The sequence below is a fragment of the Leptinotarsa decemlineata genome, unplaced genomic scaffold, assembly GCF_025532065.1.
Source record: "Leptinotarsa decemlineata unplaced genomic scaffold, Ldec_3_MD MMD2_tig00026361_RagTag_RagTag, whole genome shotgun sequence".
Lineage (NCBI taxonomy): Eukaryota > Metazoa > Arthropoda > Insecta > Coleoptera > Chrysomelidae > Leptinotarsa > Leptinotarsa decemlineata.
The window spans coordinates 2,931,127-2,956,067 of NW_027412704.1; the positions used below are offsets into that span (position 1 = coordinate 2,931,127).

The 24,941-nt window shown below is 36.4% G+C and overlaps 1 protein-coding gene across 3 annotated transcripts in view; it reads left to right on the forward strand.

The window, feature by feature from the left end:
• Nucleotides 1-24,941, forward strand: part of LOC111517561 (monocarboxylate transporter 5) — a 48,416-nt gene that overhangs the window by 17,753 nt on the left and 5,722 nt on the right. For all 3 annotated transcript variants that reach the window (XM_023173771.2, XM_023173770.2, XM_023173773.2), the window contains exons 2-5: nt 19,030-19,765; nt 20,016-20,596; nt 22,032-22,245; nt 23,766-23,944. In XM_023173771.2, the coding sequence (XP_023029539.1) occupies nt 19,030-19,765; nt 20,016-20,596; nt 22,032-22,245; nt 23,766-23,944 (1,710 nt within the window). The remainder of the gene's footprint in view (nt 1-19,029; nt 19,766-20,015; nt 20,597-22,031; nt 22,246-23,765; nt 23,945-24,941) is intronic.

The following is a 24,941-nucleotide window of genomic DNA, read 5'->3' on the forward strand; positions in this document are numbered from 1 at the left end:
GTTCTAAATACCAAAGAAATACTCAATAAACTCCAGATAGTCAGGATATTTGCAAAACGCAAAATTGTACTATAAAAAAAGTGTTTTGTGGGCTAATTTGGAGTCATAAATGAATGTTTCAAAATGACAAACATTCATATTATTCGTAATTTTTTTGAGCTGTTTTTCTGTGAATCAGTTGATATTGAAACGATTAACACATTCGTGATTTCAGTGAAAATAAAAATTTAACGCACAATCTTGACCCGATAAGGAAACTATAAATAATTGCTATAATGCTATAATGCAAGCCGTATCAAGAAATCTGTTTGGATGTTTTCAACTGATTTCTATGTATGTGAGTGTTCTGAAAACCAAAGAAATACTCAATAAATTCCAGAACGTCAGGATATTTGCAAAACGCAAAATTGTACTATAAAAAAAGTGTTTCGTGGGCTAATTTCGAGTCATAAATGAATGCTTCAAAACGACAAACATTCATATTATTCGTAATTTTTTTGAGCTGTTTTTCTGTGAGTTAGTTGACATTGAAACGATTAACACATTCATGATTACAGTGAAAATAAAAATTCAACGCACAATCTTGACCCGATGAGGAAACTATAAATAATTGTTATAATGCTATAATTCAAGCCCGTATCCAGAAATCTGTCTGGATGTTTTCAACTGATTTCTATGTGAAGAAAAGAGAAATGAAACTTTCTGTTTTTCTACCACTTTCATTTGTAACTAACGTAAAAAACATAAAAAGTTTCATTTCTCTTTTCTTCATTATGATTTTCTACCACGTAGTAACGGCTACATCCATCAATTTATTGATTTCTATGTATTTGGGTGTTCCGAAAACCAAAGAAATACTCAATAAATTCCAGAACAGAAGGATATTTGCAAAACGCAAAATTGTACATCAAAAAAGGGGTTTTTGGGCTAACTTGGAGTCATAAATAAATGCTTTTTTTCACAAGAAGAGGCATGAGTGATAATTTTAGAAGATTCATATAAATCTAGAGCTAGAAAATTGGATACCAAGAAATATACTAAGAAGAAAAAATATACTAAATTTCGACATAAGTACAATTGCAAGTAAGCGGGCGAACCGCATTCAAATTTAATATTCCTTTCACTTTATAATAATAAAAATTTTTGAACAAAATAGTCATCTATCCCTTGTATTCAAAATATGACACCTTCAACCAGAATTAGTAACAAAAGCTTTTCATTAGAAACATATAAAAACTATTCTATTAGCATGTATATCATAACGGGTCCCAACCACATATATACACAACCATTGTACTTTTCCGTAATTCCATTTAATTCATTCAATTGATGTTTGCTCTACAATTTTGTTAAGGAATTCTAATTGGCACTTTAAGCTTTTTGGGTACATGATCCTGACAGAACGCTAAGTACTTTGTTCATTGACACGAATTATTCAGCATGATAGGTCACACAGTAGCGAATCGTTAATATTATGTAGTCGCATATAATTCTGTAACATTTTCAAAACATCCGATTGAAAACTAATTTGAGAAAAACGTAAACAAGCGTCAAGTGGTAGTTTATGGCATATACACGTAGACACTAACAATACAGATGAATTTGAAACAAGGCAATGAAACGTTCTCGTAAGTTTCGGAAAAAGAAAAGAATGAATAAGACATAAGTTACCCTATGGACATGTCAAAGGATCTGTAAAAAACTTGGCTCTCATGGAACAATGTACACGAACTACCAAAAAGTCTCTCCTCAAAAGTTAGACTCAACAAAATGCCTCTGGTCTGGATTCCTCATCTGGAAGGCAATAAAGCTGCTGATTCCCTTACAAGAAAAACCTGTCACAAGCCCCGCTGTAAAATTTCAGACTCCTGTCAGAATCTACCAAGATTTACCATTCAAAAGCATCTAAACAACTGCATCAGTGAGCTCATTTAGTGGCGCCCGAAAAATTTTGACATATGTTAAGGACATTAATATATGTTGAAGATCTACCAGTATATGCGTATACTATTAACGTAGGTTGTGGTTTATAGACGTGGACATAAACTAGACGAGCTATGAATATATTTGAAGCAAGACAATGAAACGTAGTCGTAGGATTCGGAAAAGACTGGATCAGACGAAAGTTAATCTATGGACACATCGAAGGATCTGAAAATCTTGGCTCTGCCAAAAGACTCACCTCAACAGTAAGACTCAACAAAATGTCTCTGGGCTGGATTCCTGGCCTCAAAGGTAATAAAGCTACTTATTACCTTGCAAGCAGAACCTGTCACAGGCATGTAAAGTTCCAGACTCTTGGTAGAATCTACCAAAACTGACCCATTCCGAAGCATCCACACAGCAGGGATTTCCTACGTTGTAACAGGTCTCCTTACGAGTCACTGTATATGTTTGGAAAATGATGATACAGCACTGCATAGCATTTGTTTCTTCACCTCCTTGGACTGAATCAGGTTTTCCAATTAAACTAATCAGCTTTGCTAAAAAGCTCAATTCATTTGGTCGAGTCACAGTAAACCTCGTAGGTTAAAATTGAGCTTCGAATAGACCTACTTACTTCTTGCCTACCTATCTAAGGAAATTTAGGTACAAAAGTAAAGTAACCTAGGTTTCTCCTTTGCCCGAAACTACTACATAAACGTTCATAAATCTGAACTATGAAAACCACAATTTTTTGTGTTATGCATACATATTAAAAGGTATCGCATTTAGGTTTTCTTCAGTATTATCGGATAGTGCATGTGCATCTTCAATACTTGACTTAAAAGGAACGTGATAGTTCGTACTGAAACCTCTGGCACGTCTCTTGATGTGCGTTTCGCTAACAAAGTTAGCATCCTCAGGAGATCATTATAACTATATTGTACTACTATGTTAGTAAAAATAATAGCATAAAAATAGTTGAAAAAGAAAGAAAATAGCATTTTCAAGGTACGGGGTATGAAATGGAATGAAATTTAGTTTCCATTAAGAGATTTAGTGGAAAACTTGGAGCGCAAAACTTATAGTGTAGAGTGGAAAAACCTGATTTTCAGGATATTTGGTGGAAACTTGTGGAAACTTGTGTTCCCAACATTTTTTGTATGAAGATGTGGAAGTGAAAACCAAGAAGCTGTTTTTTCCAAAAAGTAAACTCTCCTAAAATGTTTCCCTTTTCACTTAACTTGTTTTCGTGCGATAATTAAATTTTTTATTGTCGTTTGTCGTCAACACAATTACTTGGAAAATGGTCAAGATAGCCGCATTGAACAAACCGTTGTTTTTAAGAAACGGATGGAAAATTCTAGCAAAGCAGATGTGTGAATCATATTATAGAAGGAATCTAATGTTGGCTCTTGATCACGATGTAAACAGATGGGCACAGGTTATTTATTTCTTCATTTCCGCGTTGTTCAAGCGACTTGGCAGGGAAACTTGAGTTTTATTCCTTCTTATTGAAATTGGCATTCACTTCCATTTAATTATAATTATACAGGCCATCTTTTTTAGCTGAACCCGCTATTGCTAACTCGAAAACGGTAAGACCTACCCTACAAGGTCGATTCAATTGGAGAAAAGTTTCTCATTTTGTGGAACAAGAATAATCTCTTTTCAGGTATATCAGTGGTTATTTTTGACATATCCGCCAAAAACTAAAAACGTTGAATATCATTTTATGGCTCTACCGCCTCCATTTCGAATGATGTAAAAAAGGGTGGAGGAACTTTCAATACTGTTTCATATTTGTAATAATCTGAATAAGCTAATTTTTTTCTGCAAATGTGGCATTTTTTCCGCAAGATCCCAAATTCAAATAATTTATTTCCTTAAAATGACAAAAAAATTTATAGGATATAGTCATTATATACATAATAGGACAACACAATATATATATATATATATATATATATATATATATATATATATATATATATATATATATATACACAGTGTAACCCATTTTTAATGAAAAAACACCCCCCTAAAATTTGAAGTTGTAAATCGATTTTAATATTTTTTTTTATGTCAAATACTAAAAGGTCTACCTTGGGACAAAATTTGAAATGTTTATTAAAGTTTCAGGGCATACTTACTACGATATTGTTTCTTGGTCGAAAATCGGGATTTTTTATTAGCGATTTTTTTATTGAAAAAATCACTACGCCACTGGATTCAGATAGGTGCGACCAAAATTTCATGAAAAAATATTCATTATTAACAAAGTTATGACAACTCAAAAATTCGAAAACTCACACAGCTAACAGTCACAATATATCATTTTTTTATGATTTCAACAATAAAGTGCCGCCAGATGAAAAAAAAAACAAATAGCGTAAATATTTTTAATGAAAATAACGGAATTACATTCACACAATTCAACTAACAATAAAGCAAAAAATTTAAATAAACGTAACTAATAACTAATTATTGAAATGTTTCATATTCTAGTAGCCTCTACTAATCCACCACGTATTTCGATACATGTGTCGTAGCGCTTACGAATGTTTCTGATTACGTTCCTTAGTTTTTGAGGGCTAATATCTGCACATACCTGTTGAATTCTTGCACAAAGTTCATTTCTATCTCTTGAGCGGTTTTTGTAAACCTTTTGTGTGGGAAGTCCCCAGAGAAAAAATCCAAAACTGTGAGGTCTGGAGATCTGGGTGGCCACTCTATAAACGGACTACCACGGCCTATCCATCGGTTTGGAAAATGTTCGTTAAGCCATTGCCTCACAGCTCTGGTATAATGAACTGAACACCCATCTAACTGGACGATTGAATTTGATCGTTCATTGATTGGCAGCTCGTGAATAGCATCCCAAAACTCTGTGTTTAAAAATTCTAGAAACCTCTGCGCATTCATGTTTTCCTCAAAAAAGAACGGACCAATAATTCGTTCGTTCAATATCCCACACTAGACATTGATTTTTTGGGAATACTGGCTTTTACAGTTTATTACCCAGTTAGGATTATCCGCTGCCCGACAATTATGTGATTACACTACTCCATTTGTAATGAAAGTGGCTTCGTCGGTATATAAAATATTTTTTAGGAAATTTCTATTGTTTAAATATTCCCCTTGGGCCCATAAACAATATTCCAGGCGTCTTGCTTCGTCGCCTTCTTGAAGTGTGTGTAAAAATTTTGGCTTGAAAGGTTTAATATTCTTCGCCTTGAGACATCTCCGAATAGTTTCTCGTGGAATATTCAAATCTGAAGTGGCATTCCTTATACTGGCATTACGATTATTTCCGAAATAATCTAAAATGATTTGATCATTCCTGTCATTCCTGTTTCGTCTTTGTACAGGATTACTTTTTAATATCATTTTTGATACTGCACCAGTTTCATTGAATATTTTATTTATTTTATTTACCGTACCGCAGCTAATACGAGGACGATCTGCATAGACTGCATAGACAGTTACTGCAGAATATGGTATTTTCCTGTCTATATTATAGATATATATTGGGAATAAGAGGAATTAGTAATATCAAAAGCAATGACAATCAAGTTTCTCCATGAGACGACGAATTCTGGATATTCTGATTCATACAGTCTAAGACTATTCAGAACAAAGTGCGACATCCGACATTTCACACGATATCCATGTAATACGATCTAGTAAACTGTCCTTTTATGTGTACAATAAAATTGTTTATGAAAACATATTGGTTGCTTACATCATCGTAGGCAAACCGATGTTAAACATGATAATTGGTTTTCCGGGAAACGACCAAAGTGCTTGTAGGAATTCTTTTAATTATATCGAGATAGCTAAATTGACTCCACTTTGCCGCAATAGATCAAACGTTAGTATCGTGAACAAAATTGATCGATACAGTACAGTTCCAATGCATTCAGTTTGGGTACACTTGATGGGTAATGGAAGGTTCAGATTGATATGTTTCCTTTAACAAACTGCTGAAATCAATTTATCCGTTCTGTACAGTAACGAATGATTGGTAGCGTATAAAAGTGTGACAAATAAGAATAGTAATATATTTTTCTGTCAAATATGGATATAAAAGTTCTACAAATGAGACTTATATAATTTTCTGCAAAACACTATACGGTGCAAACACACTGAAAAGAGTGGCCTTTTGCAAAATTTCTGTTTATACTGAAAGTCGGTTCAACCTTCCAAATTTCACCCTGTATATTTTCACATTTTTGGATACTTTGGATACATTATTTCAGTAGGAATTTATATCATACACCTTATACCAAAAATGGATTGTTTCGATTTATGTCATAATAAAGCGATATATTCCCAACAGGAGTACCCAGTTACAGGAAATGCTATTATTACAGAGTATATATGAAATAAATATTAAAAATAATGGAATATAAAAATGTATAGAAGTTAATGCTAAAACGAAGTATAATTGAGTATATAACACAAAAAGTTACAAATCATGCAATGTAGCAGTACTGACACAAATGTTATTTATAGTATTATTGAAACTGATTGTGGACAAATGTAGATACCACTTCTGGTACTAAAAAAATGATCTCGGGTAAAAGAACAGTACTGTCAATATTGTTGTTGAGTAATTTATGGAAGTATTCCATACACTTCCATTTTCCAAAGATGTCATGTCATCCTATTTGTATCAGCAATCATATTCCTTATATGAGTTGTAAATGTTAATTTACTGTCGTATGTTATACCCAGATCTTTTATCTCATGTACGCGGTTGATTGTAGTATTGTTGATTGAATAATCGAACATTAAAGTTCGCTTTTTTGTTGTAAATGATATTATTTTACATTTGGATACGTTCAGTTGTAGAAGATTATTATTACACCAAAGTTTGATTACGTCTAATTCATGATGTACGTTGGCATTCAGTAATGTCATACGCCCTATACCAAAAATGGACTGTTTATGCCATACACCCTATACCAAAAACGGACTGTTTATATCATACACCCTGTACCAAAAATGGACTGTTTATGTCATACACCCTATACAAAAAATGTTATACACCCTAGACCAAAAACGGAGTGTTTATGTCATACACCCTATACCAAAAACGGACTGTTCATGTCATACACCCTATACCAAAAATGGAGTGTTTATGTCAAACACCCTATACCAAATACGGATAGTTTATGTCATACACCCTATACTAACAATGGACTATTTATGTCATACACCCTATACCAAAAATGGAATGTTTATGTCATATATCCAATACCAAAAATGGACTTTTCATGTCATACATCCTATACCAAAAATGTACTGTTCATGTCATACACTCTATACCAAAAATGGACTGTATGTCATACACTCTCTACCAAAAATGGACTGTTTATGCCATACACCCTATACCAAAAACGGACTGTTTATATCATACACCCTGTACCAAAAATGGACTTTTATGTCATACACCCTATACAAAAAATGTCATACACCCGAGACCAAAACGGAGTGTTTATGTCCCTATACCAAAAACGGACTGTTCATGTCATACACCCTATACCAAAAATGGAGTGTTTATGTCAAACACCCTATACCAAATACGGACTGTTTATGTCATACACCCTATACTAAAAATGGACTATTTATGTCATACATCCTATACCAAAAATGGAATGTTTATGTCATATACCCAATACCAAAAATGGACTTTTCATGTCATTCACCTTTACCAAAAATGTACTGTTCTTGTCATACACTCTATACCAAAAATGGACTGTATGTCATACACTCTATACCAAAAATGGAATGTTTATGTCATACACCCCATACCAAAAATGAACTGTTTATGTCATACACCCTATACCAAAAATGGACTGTTTATGTCCTACATCCTATACCAAAAATGGACTGTCGACGAAGGTCGTTTTTGCCTGGTCCTGATTTGCGAAGATTCTACCGATGTCCATACGGAAGATCAAACATAAATAATCTTCTTCTTGAAGATGATCGCTCGGTAGTGTTGGGAAAAACTCCAGTAATATTCATTATTACACCGAAGGTTCCAAACAGTACATCACAAAACAAATGAAATCGAAAATTAAGATGACTAGAACAATCGAAACGTCGTGAAGTAACTTGGCTTGAAATCTTTCACGTTTTAGTTCATTTTAATTCACTTTTCAATTTCTTGCTCAATTTTTATTTTATTGTAATTGTATTTCAGTTTTTTTTTCTTAATAAAATCGTTATTTTCAGCTATTCATTTCAGTTTTCAATTTTACTTCTTCTTTAAGAGATTTCAAACCACATTAAATCATGGAAGTCTGAACTGATGAAAAAAATATATACTGAGAATGTTACAACTTGTTTCAAAGTGAACATGAGAATAATCGAAAAACAGTTTATGATCAAAACTAGAGGATGAACACATTTTATTTATAACAAACCAACACACAGGGGAATCAAACACAGTATGAAATGAAACACCGAAAGATAATGAGCTCTAGCAAACTTGCAACTGATAATTCAGCGATAAAGCGCGTCTGCAAAAATGCAACCCAAACAATTCCTGGCGACGCGATGTTTCAAAAAATCATGTCGTATTATTATTAGGATAAATATAACTTAGCGTTTGTCTAATTATCTCAAACGCCCGCGCGAAAATTACGATGCCAAATATTCGAATATTTCTTGGTACACCTGTAAGAATCGGTTATTTTGAAATCAATTATTTTCGTGTTAGTCTAGTCCTACAGCTAACGGACTGAGTCATGGCCGGTGGGAGAAATCGTATCTGCGTAAAGTTTGGGTCGGTGTTTAAAATGTTTATGTTTTTCCCTTTCATCATTTATGCAGACTTTTGTCCCACATTGTCCCAAATCAGACCATAACAAAAACCTCGTCTCTCAACACGCATTTCGCTAATCAAGTTGTCATCATCAGGAGATGACGTTTAGTGATAGATACATATGTGCCGATGAAAGAATGATGTAAGAGGTGGCGGAATTGTTATTTTTAAAATTTTTACTGACTGAACTTGATAAAGTTTTGCGTTATAGGTCAACTAATAAAGAAAACCTTCAGCCATTTTTGTGGGTATTAGGCTATTGTTACACTATTTATTAAAATGAAGTATACTCCCGACGTGCATAGGCAGAATAAAGGAATTGTATTGTGAATGAAATAAGCAATGTAATCAAGAAACAAATTGGACTCTGGTTATATTATATCGAAGCTGGATGACTCATCCATTTTATTTTTGAATTATGTCCTTCATCGTATAATGAAGCGAACAAAAGCAGTCTCCTGACAAGAAAACATCCTACATTTGCCACGTGCGATTCATTGCTGGAAAGTTGTTTTACATTTCAGAATCTTGAAACTGAGAAATCGATACGTTTTCCTACGATCAGAGAGAAATAAACTGCTTGGAATTGAATGAAACTACAGAAAACGCATCCGAAATGTTAGAAATTTTCACGAGAAACGTTGATGAAAATTGAATAAATCACTCCAGAGTCGGTGGAAGGTTATGATGGCAATTATTCAGATGAGTATTCTTATATAAATCAATGAAATCACATGCAAGTTTCCGTAGAACACGTTTTCTGTTTATAGATAAGGAAAATTATCAATATTCACATTGATGCACCAGTATTTTAAATTGGCTAAGTAGTATTAGAATTGTTTATATCAGAGGATCATTTTGGAAAGGATCCGCTCAATTAAACTTTCAACTTCTATAAAATGTGAAAAAATATGAATACATGTGAATTTTATTACCAAAGAGGGGGCATATTTATTGTCCATTAACTTCCAGATATACTAAGTGACAAAGAAAGGTAAACACCCATTTTTATTGAAAATATTTTAATATTTTTTTACCTACATACTTGACAGATAACAGCAAACAAACGAGTAGGTTTTCAGAAAAATTGGATGATCGTGAAACCAGTGAAGTTCAGTAGTGTGTTGCAGATCCTCGATGTATTATACACTCGTGGGTACGTCTGGGCATTATCCTGATTAGGCGGTCTATAGCCTGTTGAGGTATTCCATTCCACCCTATTTCTAACTCATGTCTAAGTGCTGCCAAAGTCTGTGGGGGCTGTTGTAAACTCATCAGTCAGCGACCAAGAATATCCCACACATGTACGATCGGTGAAAGATCTGGCGATCTTGGTGGCCATGGTAAGCGGTCATGTCACGCTGATCCATGAACTCTAGAGTTACTCTAGCCCCATGCGGTCAAGCGTTGAAAGATGGGGTTTTCGATGGTCTCAAGATATGGAAGGACATAGGCTCCACTACTTCGTGAATGTAACGAAGAGCTGTCATGTTGCCTCTAATAAAGACTGAAGGTGTCCTGCTACCATATGCAATGGCACCCCATACCACCAAACCAACAGTATGGTGAACATGCCTCTCCACATGAAACTGGGGATCTCGTCTTACACCATGACGACTTTTTACTCTTGCTCGTCCATCGTGCATACCCAAACGAAAGCGAGATTCATCACTGAATGGGGATGATAAGAAAGAAGTCCGGAACGTCTTCTAAGCCATGTTCTTCAAATCACTGTTTCGCAATTGCCCCCAGCGACGACCGGTGCCCCTGGCTCTGTGTTCTTGGCCTTCTTGGGTCCATGCCTGATAACATCTTAGAATAGTTGGGGAATACGACGAAGTCTTGGCACTCGAGGGATAGTGTTAACAATACGAAACACTTTACAACAAACTCTTCAACAGTTAAAGCACAAGTAAGAATAAAAATTGGAGGGATGGTAAATGCTCACACGAAAAAAAATTGAAAAAACTGGTCAGAATAGCATCCGATACGGCTGAAATTTCACTGGCTTTTTACTGGCCTCAACATAAATACACATGCAAAACATTATTGAAATATTTTCAATATAAATGGGTGTTTACCTCTCTTTGTCACTCAGTATAGTCTGATTATCATCCTTCAAAAATCATTCTGGTCAATCTGGTACAGATTGATTGATATGCGATGAATATACGTGCGAATTATTACATAAAATGAAAGGAAACAAACAAAACAATAAGGTTAATGTTCAAAATTCGCGAGCCTACGTATATTCGATTAGCAATATTTTTTATTTTTTTTTATGTTGGTTCATTCGTCTCGAACATATTTTAACAGTTTCAGCTGTTTAGCATGTTTAATTTGTTAGTGACCGGCATGAAAGTAAGAAACGTTTTGCTCCAAAATACTTGAAATGTTGACAGTGACATACGGTGACTGTACTCTGAGCCACAAAAATTGTTGACGAGTAGTACAAGCCTTTTACACAAGGTCGAGATGTGAATGACGACGCTCGCCCTGGCCGTCCCAGCACATCAACAACCGATGAAAATGTTTAGAAAGTGAAGAAAATTGTTATGGAGAATCGTAGAATCACTATTAGAGAAGTTGCTGAGGAGAAAAATTAAAAGTTACATGATTCAACAAAATGTCCGTTCTGAGCCGACCCCGACAAAGCGCTATGCTTGTACATTCCATTGAGCTCGATAGCTTCTTTCGTTGACAATCAAATGATATGAATATACATTGAAATTCGATTGGTTTTGTGCAGAGACGCACAATATGACAATTGCTGCCATCGAAATTTTCATCTCGTCGAAAATTTGCATTATTATTCATGTAATACGGCAATGAAAATTTGTTTTATGAAAATTTATGAAGCTCAATTTGAATTACGATCGTAATTTATAGTTGTTTATACACTTCAGTGTGTTAACGTTCAATAAAAATATAACGTGCTTACATTTTCAAACGTTTTCTTCGTTTGAAGTATCTCACTGCTTTTATTTTCATCGAGCCATAATTTCGTAGGAATGTTAGTTGAGTTTCGAAACAATACAGTTACAGCACGTTAGAATCTTTTGAGTAGTTTCAAAAATATTTCAACACAATAATCGAATGCTTTCCGACACTTTTGAGCTGGATATGTCTGAGATAGTTATTTTTTCGTTTCAAGGTAATGAAGACACGTAAAAATGATTGAAACTATTCTTATATATTGAAGAATTTTATTAAAAATTTGAATGAAACATAATTTTTTCAAAAATTTCTAACCATTTCACTGGAAATAGATGATAGTGAGAAAAAGCATGAATAAATCAATAGGTATACGAAACTTCAGAAGGTGATTCGTTGAGTCATTTTAAGAAAAAAAGACAACCTGTACACATTCTTAAATGATGCATTTTTGAGACACCCTGTAAACCCTGATGGCAGACATATTTCTTTCTTTAACGCTGCACTGAATGTCGCCATGTTTTTTTCTTCAATCCGATTTTTCATTCATTGTTATTATTATACCATTATTTTTATAATTCAACCGCGTTGCTATCTCTCAACTGAATCTCTTCGATATTCTTCCCGCTGTGCGCGCCGTAGCGTCTGATTGGTGTCAAATACGTAATGACTAAAAGTGGAGGAGTGGGGGTGTTCCAAAGAGCCGCGTCTCCTACAAGTCGGCCTCTTACAAGCACCCTAATCGCTAGATTAGACGTGCAGGACCTCAAAATTGGCCAGCTCGAAGTCCTCATATGAATCTTCTAAATTTCCATGTATGTTTCTAGGCCAACATTGATAAATTGCGCTCAAAAATACTCCTCTTCAAGTTTTTCTTTTTCAGTGCATCCAAAAACGATCCAATTTTGAAAAATTTTCCGTCATATCCAATCAATTGTTATCTGAGAGATGAAAATTCCTCTTGAAATCGATTTCTACTAATGCACATTTTCACTATATTTACTTTCATCATTCAACCAATATATAGGAATGTATAGCTGAATATTAACATTATTTCTAAAAAATTCTAAGGGATGAAAAAGTCAAGTTCTTCATCAGCGTAGTGTTTCGTGTCAAAGAGTCCTTCTTTTCTTCAGGTACGAGGGAGATGGGGGCTTTTTGGGAAACGGGGCTTATTGGGAGATGGAACATATTGGGAGATGGGGCATATTGGAAGATGGGACTTATTTGGAGATGAGACTTATTGGGAGATGGGGCTTTTTGGGAGATGGGCATATTGGGACATGGGGCATATTGGGATATGGGGCTTATTGGGAGATGTTGCTTTTTGGGAGATGGGCATATTGGGAGATGAGGCATATTGGCATATGCGACCATATTCGGAGATGGGTCATATTGGGAGATAAGGCATGATGGGAGATGGGTCAATTTGGGGAGATGGGACATATTGGGATATGGGGCTTATTGGCAGATTTGGCTTATTGGGAGTTGTCGCTTTTTGGGAGATGGGCATATTGGGAGATGAGGCATATTGGGAGATGCGGATTATTGGGAGATTGATAGATGGGGCATATTGGGATATGTGGATTATTGGGAGGTGAGGCATATTGAGAGATGGGGATTATTGGGCGTTGTGGCATATTGGGAGATGGGGCATCTTGGGACATGGGACTTATTTGGAGGTGGGACTCATCGGGGTATGGGGCTTATTGGGAGATTGGGTTTATTGGGATATGGAGCATATTGGAAGATGGGACTTATTTGGAGGTGGGACTTATTGGGAGATGGGGCTTATTGGGAGATTGGGTTTATTGGGAGATGGGGCATATTGGGAGATGGGTCTTTTTGGGAGATGGGCATATTGGGAGATGGGGCATATTGGCATATGCGTCTTATTGGGAGATGGCGCATATTGGGAGATGTGACATATTTGGAGATGGGCATATTGGGAGATGGGGCATATTGGCATATGCGTCTTATTGGGAGATGGCGCATATTGGAAGATGGGACATATTTGGAGATGGGACATATTGGGAGATGGGGCATATTAGGAGATGGGGCACAATGATGGAGCATATTGGTAGAAGTTTATATAAAAATATACTGTATTTAATTCATCTCTCTACCCAAAAGGCTCTACAGATACTGTGTTTAATTTCTCCCTTTACCCAATATGCCTCATCACTAGAAGAAAGTAGGTTCATCATCTGTTGAGTCGTCTTACTGCAATCAGATACTGTCTGAATTCTTAGGATGCAAGTGTATCTTTCTCTGAAGATTCAGTCTCAGGTAAATTAATTCAAAAGGTTTCAGCAACATAAACACCCTGTATGTTATTGCATAACAAATAAAAGTCACATACCTCTCTCTCTACATAAAAAAGATTATCAATTCACAAACACTCTGTATAAACTGTTGATTGACGTTGCAGGAAGATTTCACTGCATGAGGCACTCGATAAGCTTACAAATCTCCGATATGCTACCCTTGAATTGAATATCAGTGTTTACTTTCAGATTGCGATAAAGAAGATAGGAATAGTTTGCTCGTTATTTTTATTTTTATTAAGTTGAGTGTACAGCTTTTTCATCAAATGATTTGCGATGAGTCTATATAATAATAAAAATGAAGGTCGAATTCTGTTACGCTAAAATTTATAAGCATAAAGCTTGCTATGACATGAAAAAACGCTAAACCGTTGATATCGAGGAAGAACCAGAGATTAACCTAATGGAGTTATATGACACAAAAATAAATCTCATTGTCAACAAGAACGTAATGCCTCGTAACATAACACCGTACATGTTCGACTCGTTATGATAACCCGGTTTTTCAGGAACCTTTTGAGTTTTGACAGTATCTTTAGCTTCAAAATATGACTCAGTTTTGAAGATTACCCCTTTACCAGCGCTTAATTTCTTTCCACTTCAAACAGGGCTTTCGCATACCTAAATATTCATGCACGATGTTCAACACGTTCCTTTTATATCTTTAGAGCCCCAACTATCTCGATCAACTTCACTTTGCGGTCATACAAAATTATTTTGTGGACTTTTTGTTTCCCTAGGTAACAGCCACCTTGCGACGTCCACTGTGCGTGCATCGTCCTTTGTGTTTATGTCACCTCGTTTAAACCTAGCAAACCACTTCCCAACGGTTGATTTTTCGAATAATATATATATCAAGTCCAGTATTTTTTTGCCAAAAAGCAGCAATGTTTTATCAACACACAAAATTGCTTTCTACCCATTTTCTTCAAACTAACAAATATTGCTTCACCCAAAACGTTCTATCTCACAAAATAATAATCCTACAGCTGTGAAATTTGTACACGTATCTTTTGAAGGTTAGAATTGACAGAAAATCATATGGATTTGGTACTAATAGCGCAATCTGTGAGTTATCCTACGAACATTTCAGCCTATCTGATACATATACTCGTCCCAACTTACTGGCTTTGATGTGGATGCGAAGACACTAAAGGTGCGTCCAACGTCTACACGTCAAACGTTGTGACTTTTTGAACGTCTATGATTGGACGTCCTAGAGAAATGTCATCACTGGTTTAATTAATAATACCGTTATATATGTGTGTGTGTTTATCGTATTTAATAAAGAAGCCGTGACACAACCTTTGGAAACAAATAAGACGTACCGGCTGACGTTGAGTTCAAAAACTGAACCATGAGTCACCTAGTCGTTGTTGGTAAATGAATCAATCATTAGTCGATATACACACATACAAGATCTTTCAGAGATGAAGATGGACAACAACTAAATCCAAGGGAAAAGTCCCTTGGATTGGATTGCTAAACTCTATTCGAAGTATTCTAGTACGCGTCTTTCAGTTGAAATTTCAACTTCTTCTGACGTAGAAATAAATGCAGTGTTCATTACAGAGTATTGGGTCGAATCACTCGATAGTTTGATATCTCAAAAATAATGGCTTCCAGGAGACATGTTCTTGAATAAACCTCAACCCTGACGAGAATTCATTGAATCAATTAGGAGCATACATATTCATAAACCTGAAATGCGGGTTTTATCTATGTTTACCCACAGATGCTATCATCAACTATTTGAGATGTGGCTTTTCCCGACTTTCCAGCTTTAATCGTTAAACATTTTCTCTGAAATGGTTGCTAAATGGGTGAACAAAAATTCTTGTGTTTGAACAAACTTCTGAATGTTCTCGTTGTCTTCCAAGAGATTCTGCCTGCTATGTTAATTCAAACTGGAAATCTATTCCAGTAAAAAAATCATCAAAATGATCGTCTCATAGTAACACCACGATATCAAGTACTAGTATCTAACTCTCCTGTATCAAAAGAATGTCATGCACGCGTTTGTACAGGATATTCACGTGATTTACGAATGATATTCGAGAGTCCGGAGCTCGCTAGTTGTTTACGATTCATGAATAAAAAGCAAATCGTTCAGCTCGAATCACGTATATTCAAACGAATCCGATTCATTCACCTTGATAATCATTAGCAAATTATTCTCGGTCCGGACGATCGATAGATTGGAGTCCATTTGTTTGAATTCGTCTAACAAATTGAAACGAATGCATACTCCGAACATTACTTGCTTATTTTGAGAAACCGGGTGTCTAAACTCATAAATTTGTTAATAGGCCTTTGCTCAAGTTCGTCTTTTATTCGCCGTGATACGATCAATATCTACAAGTGCATCTCAAAAGTTTGAGATGTTTCGGAGAATGCCACAGGAAGGGTGATGATCGGATCACCGAAGACTGGCAAATTGCTCCAGACAGCAGAGCCAGAATCAAATGAGCAAGCAAGGAAGTTCATCTCTTAATCGGGTTTCTCGATAGTATGGCAACAGCTGAATAACTTTTGGGGAATGTATTTTTGTAAAAAAATATCAGAAAAAAGTTAAAGAATTTTTCAGTCTGGTGTAATCAGAATTGACGTTGACCATTACTTCGATGGTCATATCAAGATCAAAAACACTTTTGCAGACAGACCAAAACCCATATTTTGATTTGAAAAGAGTGGAAAATGTTTCGACCGGGTATGGTCTTGACCGCTAACTTCACTATGACCTTGTAAAATGAAGAGGAAAGTTCTTAATTGACTGAAATTTTTACTTACAAGAGTCTCAAGATACCAATGTGACTGTAAAGGAAATGAACTACTGTTTCTGTGATCTATTTGCGAAAATTAACCCTAAATTGAAAACAAATATCCAAAATGATAAGTTTAATATTAAATTATGAAAAATAACGAATCAAGTAATCATGGACTTGGTTCTTTAGATGGCTGCAATGAAAAACGCTGAGAACAAACTCACAGCATCACTTTCACAAGGCGAAGTCTCCGTTGATGAAGTGATACAGTTGTACTGTCTATTATGAATACGAGGAGTCTGTTAAACATTACTCCTACAACAGCCATATCGAACCTTTGTTCACCAATTATTTATTAGTCCAACACCTATGGTATAATAATGACAGGATCAGGACTTGAATCTAACTCAACAAACACTGCCAAATGATGACCATTCGGCTATAGATTTTTAAATATGTAAAAAAATACTGTTGCATGGACATACTCGAGGGCGTCAGATATTGATAGCATCAATGTTCTACGTATTTTAAATAATGTTCGTATGTTATTCCGATCGTTTGCATGATGTGGGTGGTTGTACGTAAGGGTTAAAAGTGAAAAGAAAAAAAATTTAATCGAGCGCGTCAGATTTTCTAAGGGGGTGTTAAGTACAACAAAAAAAGCTCTCATTCAATAATCTGACGATTTCGATCTGATGCAAACTCGCGGCCATTATTATAATGTGCAAAAAAAATTCGCCATTTTGAAATACTCAAGCGCGTCAGATTAAGATATATATAGTTCATCTTCATGTTCAAGACGTGCTGTCTCATAATCTGACGATTATCTAGAGGGATTCGCCTAATCTGACAAAAAAATATTTTTTTTTAATCATTGAACTTAAATAATTGAAAAGCTCAGGAAATAGCATGCAAATAAATAAGCGTATGTTTGTCAAGTAGAATACTTGTATTTATAAGAAAATAATTCTTAAAAAATGATCAAAAAAAGTTAATTCTCTATAATCAATTTATTAATTAATCATCATCTTCATCATGAACGAGTCTCTGTTATCAGCTGTGATGGCGTCATGGCAACAGAATTCCGAGTGGGGACGGAGTGAGAGAGTAATACATAGAGAAAAAGTGAAAGAGGAATAGAAACGCGGAGAGGGAAATATAGTTATCACACAGCTGCACGCATTACACTTTATCGACGAATTTTTGTTATTTCGGCTTGCGGAAATCGTCAGATTATATATTTTTCGTTATCCTTGAATTATTTCCTTCAAAATAAAGAAAAAATAGTTACGCTCGAGAATGTCGAAATGACGTTATTTTCTTACAACTTTGCTGCCCTCCCTTTTCTTTACGTAACTCTCAAATTGTCAGGTTACTGGAATATACACTTTTTAGCATGTAATTAACTCACCTTACATTAATCTGACGCGCTCGAGAATTTCTGATGATCAATTTTTTTTTACTAATCTGATCCTTTATCCTTCACGGGCGGCCTTATATATGGGGCTCATATTTGGTTTAGGTATTTAACTGGGTACAAGGTACCCCCCTATATATTAATCTGCCGCGCTTTGGTAAATCCCAAAATCCCCGCTTGGGTTCCCCTATTAAAACGGCAGTCCATTGTTTTACACACCAGCTCACACATTTTCACGATCAATGGCTCATGAACTTGCAGCATGGCAGTCCAACATAATCCTCAGGACAATCCTTGGAGGTACCACATCCATTGAACCAACAACATCCTTATGATTTTGTAGACTTTTCTCCTGTCAAGCAAGCAAACTGTCAGCACAGAAGGGGAATAGTACCCCGGCAGTGTGCAACTCCTAGCAATCTTGATATTATTGAATAATAATAATGAATGCAGGTAGTGCATTGTTAACTGCTCCTTCGATATTGAAGAATATGGATTGTTGGGCATACTACTGGTTGTTCGAAGGGTTGCACTTCAAGCATCCTGTCTGATTTGTCCGTCCACTATCCTTCGGATACATATACCACCCTTACTGTCAATCATATGATACACAGTTTCACGCAAAACTAGCCTCTATATAAAGTTTTACCAGAATAGGTAAATATATTTCCAGTCCGATTCATAGCAGAGCTGGGAATATACCACCCTTCCTAGGTTATGTTTAATGCTGCCGGTGTTGTGATAAATTTATTGCTGTTGAGTTGCGTTACTGTTCTTAAGAATAAATATCTGATGACCTGTCACTGACATTCTATTTCTTTCCAGACCGACAGCGAGGTAGCGTGCGAAGAAGCGGCCCGCCTAACTGCGGAACAACAAGAAGACGACGATGAAGATGAGTACTGCGACTACCACGACCTGCCGCCGCCCCCTGACGGCGGCTACGGCTGGGTGGTGGTCTTCGCTTCGTTCATGTGCAACCTGATCGTCGACGGTATCGCCTACACCTTTGGCGTCTTCCTCTCGGACATAGTGACCTCCTACGGCGAGACCAAAGGGAAGACCGCCTGGGTCGGATCCCTCCTCTCCGGCATGTACTTGAGTGCGGGTCCCCTGGTGAGCGCTCTGACGAACAAGTTCGGGTGTCGCGCCGTCTGCGTCTCAGGCAGCATCATCGCGACGGCTGCCTTCGTCCTCTCGACCTTCAGTCCAACCGTCAACTGGCTGATGCTGACTTACGGGTTCATGGGGGGCGTGGGATTCGGGTTAATCTACTTGCCGGCGGTGGTGTGCGTTGGGTACTACTTCGAAACGAAGAGGTCGCTGGCGACGGGGATCGCGGTTTGCGGCTCGGGGGTGGGTACGTTCGCGTTCGCTCCTTTGGCGACTATTCTGCTGGACAATTACGGCTGGAGGGGGGCGAACCTCATTCTGGCCGGGTTCATACTCAATTGCGTCCTGTTCGGGGCACTGATGCGACCCCTGGAGTACCCTAAAGAGACCGGAGAAACGCCGCTGCTGCAGAGGATGGCTGAGGAACGCAAGCTGCAGATGGAGAGAGGTAGTATTGCATGCGTACGTTTTAACAATGTCTTATTTCTACGTCAAATCATCATGACAGCGAAATACATTACTTTCACTAACTCATCTGAAAGATTTCGTTGTAACGAAAATTTGACGTAGTACGTTGAAGTAATATTCCATTATAAAGCCATTTTCCTGATATCACTCCAGTTCAAGATATCAGGTACCAACCGAACTCGTGGAAACTTGCCTCAGAAATAAATCATACCAGCATCAAAATATTTCAGGTAGCATAGGCGGGTCTTACTTCATGGTGCAACTGCCAGACGGAACGATGGAAAAAAGGATGAAGCAACCTCTGAACATCGACCCAGGCGTCCACTCCAGCTTGAACCTTGACCAACTCGCTCCCGGAACCCCCGTGAACCCGATACCGACGGTCCCCACCCTTCCCACCATCACCGAAGCTAGAGTCACCGAACAAAGCGGCAGTTCAGGCACACCCAGTCCAAGAGGTAGCATAACCGAGATCAAAGGCGTGAAGAATCCCAGGGTGGAGATCATCCAGCAAGAAGGAAGGGTGAGGAAGGATTCGGAGAACAGCAACGAGTTTAGTCAGAACGCTAAGGCGATGCCGAGAAACGCTAGTCAACCGGCGTTCACAACGCATGTCCAAGGTTTGCCCAAGAACGGATCTGTGCCGACTTTCGATAGGATAAGAAAAACATCGTTCGGGGAGAGGTTCAAACCTACTCTGAATCCCATAAGGGCTTCTTCTCGAGGAAGCGTGGGCAATTCGAATGGGGACATGAGGAGGAGGAGGAATGATTCGACCGGGTCGTTCCTGAGTAGAAATAATAATAGTGAGGTGGGTAAAACTCATTTATTGTGATTCAAACAGCGTATTCGTGTTTTCCTCTTTGAGAACCATTTCGTCCAAGTAACCAGAAATGACTGATATCTCATGGACCTCTTGCGTCTTCACCCCATCGTTTCATGATACTCATTCCAAAAGTCTTGTTCCGTGTACCAATTTGTAAAGGTTCTTTGTTGGGTATTTGCCATATATTCTCCTGTAATCTTTGATATTATTTATCTCTCGGAGAGACATGTTGATTTTCACTTTGAAATTGCAATTTGATCATGTACTTTTGAACTCCCCATCCCTTTAACCTTGAAGGGAGGAGTATTCAACTTAAAAATTTGTCAACTCGGTTAATAGAGGTTGTATAATGAATATGAGGTTGTCAAAAACAATTGATGAATAACGGAAACATCAACTGAAATGTATTTAAACAGAAAATCTGAGAAAAAAATTGCCTCCTACATAAAATGACTTCAACTTGACAATATTGAAGAAAATCAACCATAAACGCTGATTTTCAAATTGTGATTCGTAAAGTTCGATAATGCTAACCGTTTGTGATTTATTTTGTACACATTCACGTCCGATATAACTATTAAATTTGAGACCGAGTGATATATAGCCACTCTATGGAATGTCTCTTCCATTCAGTTTCACTTTGTCAGGATGCCAAGATGAAACACATGTTCGATACTCGCACTCATTCCAAATTTAATTCCTGAACTTCTCTGAGCAAGTAGTTTGCGACATATCGCTTAATGTCTTCCACTTAATTTTGTTCGACGAAACCTTCATATTTGACATAACGTGCAGCCAGGCTATATAAATATGTTTTTTATCTACAGTGTAGTTGTTTTTATTCCAATACTCAACTAGCTGATACGCGAACTTCATTGCTTCTGGGGATGTATAAATGTTAGCTGCGGATGCACATCTTCACCGGAGGTTGCACAATTCAAAAGACATATTCCTATCTGAATCTTTTGGCAAGCAAAACTGCAAATTGTTCAGAATTCTCGAATATCACGGCCGCTCGCGCTACGTCTCTTCTATGTGCAATGTACCATAATATGTTCACGTCGGAAAGACGCGGAAAAGAGAAACGTCTTGTGTTCTGCTTTTATTAATAGTAGCAAAAAAGCCTCTAGCAACTTTTTTTCGAATGGAATAGGCATGTTTTGTGATAAGCGTTTAGAAGGCATTTCAATTATCTATCGGATTAGCCGTTCCTGAGTAATTATAGCAGTTTCATATTCGTTTTAACTCACTCTATCGATTGAACATCACCCTTGTGCTACTGGCAATGCAATTCTACTTCATTATTTTAATATTGAAGACCATTTATCAACGCTGTTACTTCAAATGTTGAAAAAAGTCATACATTTTCTGTAATTACATGTGTGGTTTTCATTGAAAATTAAAATGATATTTGTTTCAGGCCGACGTGGAAAGTTTAGCTTACACTTCCAAACTCTCGATCTCGAGTAGGAAAGAAAAACCGCTGATGGTACGCCCTTTATCTAGGAAGGATATTTTCTATTCGGGTTCGATCGTACATCTTCCAGAATTCAAATCGCAGAAATCGTTGACGAACTACAGGCAGAGCATCTTAAGTCTGCCTCAGATGAAAAACACAGATGATGAAGGAACACGTAGGTATTAAGATAAGATTAATCCGTAATTTCTTGAATGGGACTAGAATACGCCATCTATGTCTGTTATAAAGAACAGTTTCGGTATACTACCCACACTAAACAGGGAATCGTTTTCTATCTCTCTGTGGATTTCACCGCAAAGTGCAGTTAGATGAATCCGAGCTCGAAAGCATTGCATTCGCATATACGTTTCAAAGAAGGATTTTGCGCTCTATATTAGCCATTCTAGCCCTTTGTGGACTTCTTTTGATTCGTTTCATAAGGGAAATCAGTCCACATTACACTTATTTGCGAGTAATTTTGAGAATTAGTCATCCCTACTATCTGTTTTATTTAATTTATATGTTAGCGCAATATTCGACATCATGAATTTTATATTTTTATCGTTTTAATTGCTGGTAATGTCTTGTAAACCTTTTTCTGTCATATCCTACATATTCACATGATATGACCCAATAAATCTATCTATCTTTCTCCATTCTTCCTACATTTCTCTATCTATCTCTTGTCTCTACAAATTCTTACTCCTAGTTTCTTCAAGCACTCAGTTGCTTCTAGCCTCTTCTTCTAGGTCTATATGTCAGTGGGCTTTTTATAAAATTATTAGCTGACCCGGCAAACATTGTTTTGCCACATAAATTATTTTTAGGGAATTTTAGGTCAGAAAATGACTAACTCAAATTGAGTGTGTGTCAGAACAATGACAAATAATATTAATCACTCGACGTTATACTGTGAACGATATTTTTTTGTTAGTCTATGTTTAGCTAACACAAACAAACTGGATGGTTTGCCCACTCGACATTGTTTGACCTTATGACTTATCGAAAGTCATTGCAAATGCCAATCTGAGTGCCATTTAAAATGCTTGCTTCGACAACGTTTTCCAGTATTATTTTAATGACTAATCGCGTGCGGTTGCACAGCCGTGATGGATTCAAATTACGAAGCTATCCAACCTTCAGTTGTAGATCCAATGAGTTCAAAAACTGTTTGAAATAACTTTTTTTCAGACCTAACGAATATACGTTGTCGATTCTCTAGTATAGTATTTCTCCCATCATTATTTCACTTGTGTTAGCTGGAACAAATAAGATAGGTATTTCGTTTTCATTTTATTTGTATCTATTTTGCTTGCTCTCTTGTATATCTTTGATAGTTTTTTTTTTCAAAACGCTTAGGTTTCTAGTTATCAGCTCCAAGTCATTTGCATGGTCGTTTGCCGTTTTCATTTTGGTGGTTATTGCACCTTCCACTGAGATATTGAATAGAAATATTAAAAGAGCAACACCTTATCTTACTTCAGATATGAGTATTTCCTAAATCATTCATTTTAGTAATTCTAATGAGTTTTCCAGACTCTAAGCCATAAAATCTTTCTTCGTAACGTGACTGTAGAAAATAAATGCCCATCCTACTGATACATTTCATCGAGTTTTTTTTAAAATAATTCACCACCTATTATTAGTGTTGCATAAAAAACCAATCCATTTTTTAATAGATTTTTTTGTTTACAGCTGGTGATATATGCCCTTGTCTTGTCCTGCCAGAGAGCTTTACGTCTGCTCTTGCTCAAATGTTAGATGTCAGTTTGTTGAAAAACCCTGTGTTCATGCTTATAGGAGTTTCAAATTTTTTCGGAATGGCCGGTCTTTATGTTCCTTTCGTTTACATAGTGGATTGCGCCAAAGCAGCTGTAAGTATGCATTTCACATCTATATCGTTATAAATATAATATTGATCAAGCTCAACAAATTTTTTCTACATCTTCAATGTGTAATTGTATTATAATTGTGTGAGCTTTCTCAAAGATAAAATTTTAGAACAGTATTAAACAATGTGATAGATATAAATGTATTCAAATATAAGTTGAATACATTTGCATTAACATGATACAGTCAGCTGAGGTTTGAAAATTCATCGAGGAATATGAAGGATGTGAAAGAAGACACATCTTTTTTCATTCGAATTCTATTTTTTATATATTTTATGATATAACTGTAAAGTCAAAAAACTCTGCTGCTTGAATTAATGTTTCTAACCTAAGCAACAAAATTCGTACATTTCAAGCAATGTTTCTATATTTTCATTGTTCTGTGGTTGTTTAGTCACTCCTGGTTAGTCTTCTAATTCAAGTTAAATAGTGAGTCAATCAACAAAAACATAAGATCATTTAATTTTCTTTTCAAAGGTTATGTAGATAACCAGTTGAACCAAACACCTACGATTTGATTGTTTATTCATGAAGGTCAGTTGTTTCATTTGCATTTACCAAGATGTCTTCTTTCAAGCAGCAAAAGGTGCTCTCATTTTAATCACACATAATAATGCATATGAAACATAATACATTATGCTTTGCTATTGCACTTGCGCATGCTACAATTTACACTTTCACTAGGAATAATTGACTTCCCACAGTGAAAATTGAAGTATTTGTCACATAACACCTACATGTTCTGTGGTTTTGATGACTGAAACCACAGAACACGGAGATGAAAGTTGATGCTGCATAAATCCACGTTAAGAAAGATTGTATACGTTTAATGATACTTGTAATATTGATATGTGATGAAAAATTCAATCAGATCAGATTATATTCGAAAATTTGTGAACTACTGACGATATCGACCTTTTGCAATTCATTTGTTTATATCAATAACAGTACCAATATAACACCAAAGAATAAATCATTC